The 3,611-nt window shown below is 34.5% G+C and overlaps 1 protein-coding gene across 1 annotated transcript; it reads right to left on the reverse strand.

Annotated features, from left to right (window-relative positions):
• Window positions 1–1,825: 1,825 nt before the first annotated feature.
• LOC143615286 (uncharacterized) lies at window positions 1,826–3,611 on the reverse strand. Its single transcript, XM_077088455.1, has 2 exons — window positions 3,075–3,611; window positions 1,826–2,505 (listed from the first exon to the last, which is right to left on the reverse strand). The coding sequence occupies exons 1-2, from the start codon at window positions 3,301–3,303 to the stop codon at window positions 2,033–2,035; spliced, it is 702 nt and encodes a 233-aa protein (XP_076944570.1). The 5' UTR covers window positions 3,304–3,611; the 3' UTR covers window positions 1,826–2,032.

Raw genomic sequence — 3,611 nt, forward strand, 5'->3', positions numbered from 1 at the left:
GAGGTGGTACTGCTATAATATATGTTTATGTATGTGTTTATAGTCGTTAACGCTCACATAACGTAAACTTAGGCATGTGTTCCTTTTTTTACATTAGATGCAATGCTATTTGGAAGACATGAAAGAGTACTTGAGAACTTAAATTAAAGAACTTCCATCTTGATAAATGTAATAATTAAGTTTTGTATTTATTCATATGTGACGTTTTAAATCTTATGGTGACATTTTAGAGTATTCCCAGCAGCTCAGCTCTTTCATATCATGTTAGGGTGACCTCGATATTTTAGAGTGGGGTAGTGAGTGAAGAAGAGGAAAAAATGTTGTTGTTCATGAATAAATTTATAGAAACACTGTTTATATTATATAATTTTTTAATATTTGTTGAAAATGGTTATGAGTGAATGAGAGCATTAAAAATTAATGATAAAAGTGTTCAAAAAGTATTATTTAATTAATTGAAAATAAGAGAGAAATGTAGATTTAATATAATTATAGAAATAAAAATATGTTGGGAACACTTTTAGGCACAAGTAAGTTAGTTACAAAATATGCGGTTTTACTTTTTAGCGAATTTAATTTCTTTTGTGATGAGTTAATAATGTTCATGTTGTGAACTTTTGAATTTGGTGCATAAAAGAGGTAAAGTCTAAATTTTATAGACTAAAGACTAATACCATGTATGTGATCAAAAAATGACAGGTGAAAATGGGATTATAACATATTTGAAAAATAGTTTTAATGGACGCACCCATATGTTGAGCTCCAAGAACGATAATTTGTGGGAAATTGGCCGTATATACTAAGCCATACTTGGTTAATTATTAGGGACTTAACGTTTAATTTCCCAGTTAGTTTTACTAATATGGCGTAAGATAACACAAACAAGGCTAATGACGATCGGCTCCAAACAAATATTCATACAACACAACAAATGCATACACCCCGTCGGCCTTTGTCAAACCTTAAGTGTCTGCTCGCACCTGTGCGAATGTTATATCACAGCTAGTCAAGAGATTAATTTTTTTATCGTAAATATGGATATTGATATTTAAGAAAATGATTAAATTACAATAGAGAGGTGAATAAACGGCCAACAAGCTGCGCCGCCACCCCCTTTTGAATGACAAACCCGATCCTACTGAAAACAAAATTATAGTTCTTTGGCGTCGATAAGTTACTGTGCACGACCCGTTGAACTCTTTAAGAAACGTAATAGCTTCGGGGGCAAGGGACCCAAATGTATCAAAAGCAAAAGGGATGAAGACGTGTTGATTCTTGGCACATGCTTTCTCATGCTTAGCAATTTTTCCTGATTCCGCCTTCAACATAGCCCGCTAATAACAAACTCGGTATCCCTAAGCCCAACATATACGTTGATTCATGAAGATATTAGTGGGACAAAAGTATTTAATGGGACAAAAATGTTGCTAGGGACATCCTACTTCTGTAGCAAACATATATGTTGATTCATGAAGATATTAGTGGGACAAAAATGTTTAATGTTATAATTGCAAACAATTACATGAATTACAAAAAAACATATGAGCCAAAATAAATAATCGAGACTGGCGTAGTAAATACCAAAATGAAATTTACAAGTACCCAAATTATTTACATTAAAAATTAATTAAAGAATTTCCATCTCATGATCTTCATAGCAAATGACGTGTCAAACCCGTGGTACTCTCACAAGAAGATTTCCATTTACAATACTGCAAAATTATAACAAATAATACTTTAGTTTCAATTCATTTATTAAATGGTGATCAAAAGAGTCGGATCTAGCATAGCATAGGTTATAAGAGGTAACCCGTGCTAGGCTACCCCTCAACTTTTCTTCTAGATCCGTCAGTGACTGATCAAGGCAAGTGAGTTCGTTTACCTCTTAGTATAATAATAACAAAAGTCGGACAAGATGAACGTTTGTATTGTCTCCGCTACCAACACCATCGGAACCCACAAGTACCCACGTCCCAGTAAAAACAAATATGCTTCTGTTGATTCATATATCTATAAATCATAATAAAATGTGTTAGTTTATACTTTTATAAATATCAATGTAACGTGACAGGAAATAACTAACCCGGAGAATCCAATAAGCAGCCCCAAAAAATCTTGACACACCGAGTGCAAACACATAAAGCGCGGTAAATGGTTCGATCATTTGCGTTCTTTGCATCATATGAAGTTGAGGAAGAACGACAACGGCTTCCAAGTACACACCAAATGCCCACATGATCTTGGTGTAAAGAGGAAGAAGAGTATTAGGATGAACAAATACGGCGAGTAGAGCACAAGGAATCAACAAACAGATTTTGGGTGTTTTGTCGAGATGCTCGTTGTATGTCACATACAATTTCGTTCGCATCATGTAGATCACCCAACAGGTGGACAACAAAGAAGCAGTGTCGAGGAATGTGTGAATGTTATGCCCGATTTCGAATCTACAGATAATTCTAACAGCTAAAACTAATGCTGTCAACTCTTGTGATTGCAACGATAGCCCTACAATAAACAATACATTAATATTAACTCCAAACCAAACCATGTATAGACATGTAGAATTTGTTAAATAATCGATCGAATATGAACAAAAATTTGTGACATTATTAAATGAATATGAACAAAAATTTGTGACATTATTAAATGAGCGAATATGAACTCAAGTATCGTCCATTCATTTATGTTCGTAAAAGTTCATTTACATTCATTCATTCAAATTCTTTTATGTGTGTTCGTTTTTGTTCACTTATGTGTGTTAGTTTACGCTTGTTTAAGTTCATTCATTTACGCTCGTTATCTTATCCATTTAAATGTTATAATAGGTCAAATACAATTACTCTGATTGTAATAACTTTTTTGACCTGACATATTGTTTTGAAATTTATTTACTGTTTGGTTATATTGTTAAATGAATGAACATGAATAAACATGAACACATTTTTTTAATGAACAAACATGAATAAAAGGAACCATGTTCGTGTTCGATATTTTATTTGGTTAAATTAGTTAAACAAACGAACAGAAACATGCTTCATTCACGTTCATTTGTTGGGTGTGGATATGAACCATACCGGAACATGTTTTGAGGGTTGTGAGCTTCCAAATTAGCGCGATTAACCCAACAGCGTGTACGGATTCGGAGGCAACGAAGAAATTATTGTAGTTTGTAACGAAACTTCTGAGAGCAGCAAGGGATAGAACAATCGCGGTCAAACCTAAGAAGATCTTCACCTTCATGGATTGCCTTCGGACCAATGCAAGAAACAACGTGTTCACGGACGACGCACTTTTCTTCCCCATAATAATCGCTGATTCGAATTCGAGTCCAATTAAGATCACCCCTCCGCCTCCTAGAAGGAATGTTGTTCCGCTCCTTCTGTAGGCGGTGGAGGACGGTGGTTGGGGGACAAAGTTGGTCGACCAGGAACAAGTCGACGGAAATAATTGTGTGAAGCTATTATGGTTGCCATGCTTTCAATATATAGTCCTCTCAACTTTGATATTGTACGTACGTTTTAGTTTTGTAATTCTGTGGTTTTCTTCTATATATGGAATAAACTCGGTGGTTTAGATAGTTAGATACCACCTCAAATTAGAATAAAACTTGA

The sequence above is a fragment of the Bidens hawaiensis genome, unplaced genomic scaffold, assembly GCF_021521415.1.
Source record: "Bidens hawaiensis isolate Kalapana, Puna unplaced genomic scaffold, B.hawaiensis_p1.1 tig00042392_1, whole genome shotgun sequence".
Lineage (NCBI taxonomy): Eukaryota > Viridiplantae > Streptophyta > Magnoliopsida > Asterales > Asteraceae > Bidens > Bidens hawaiensis.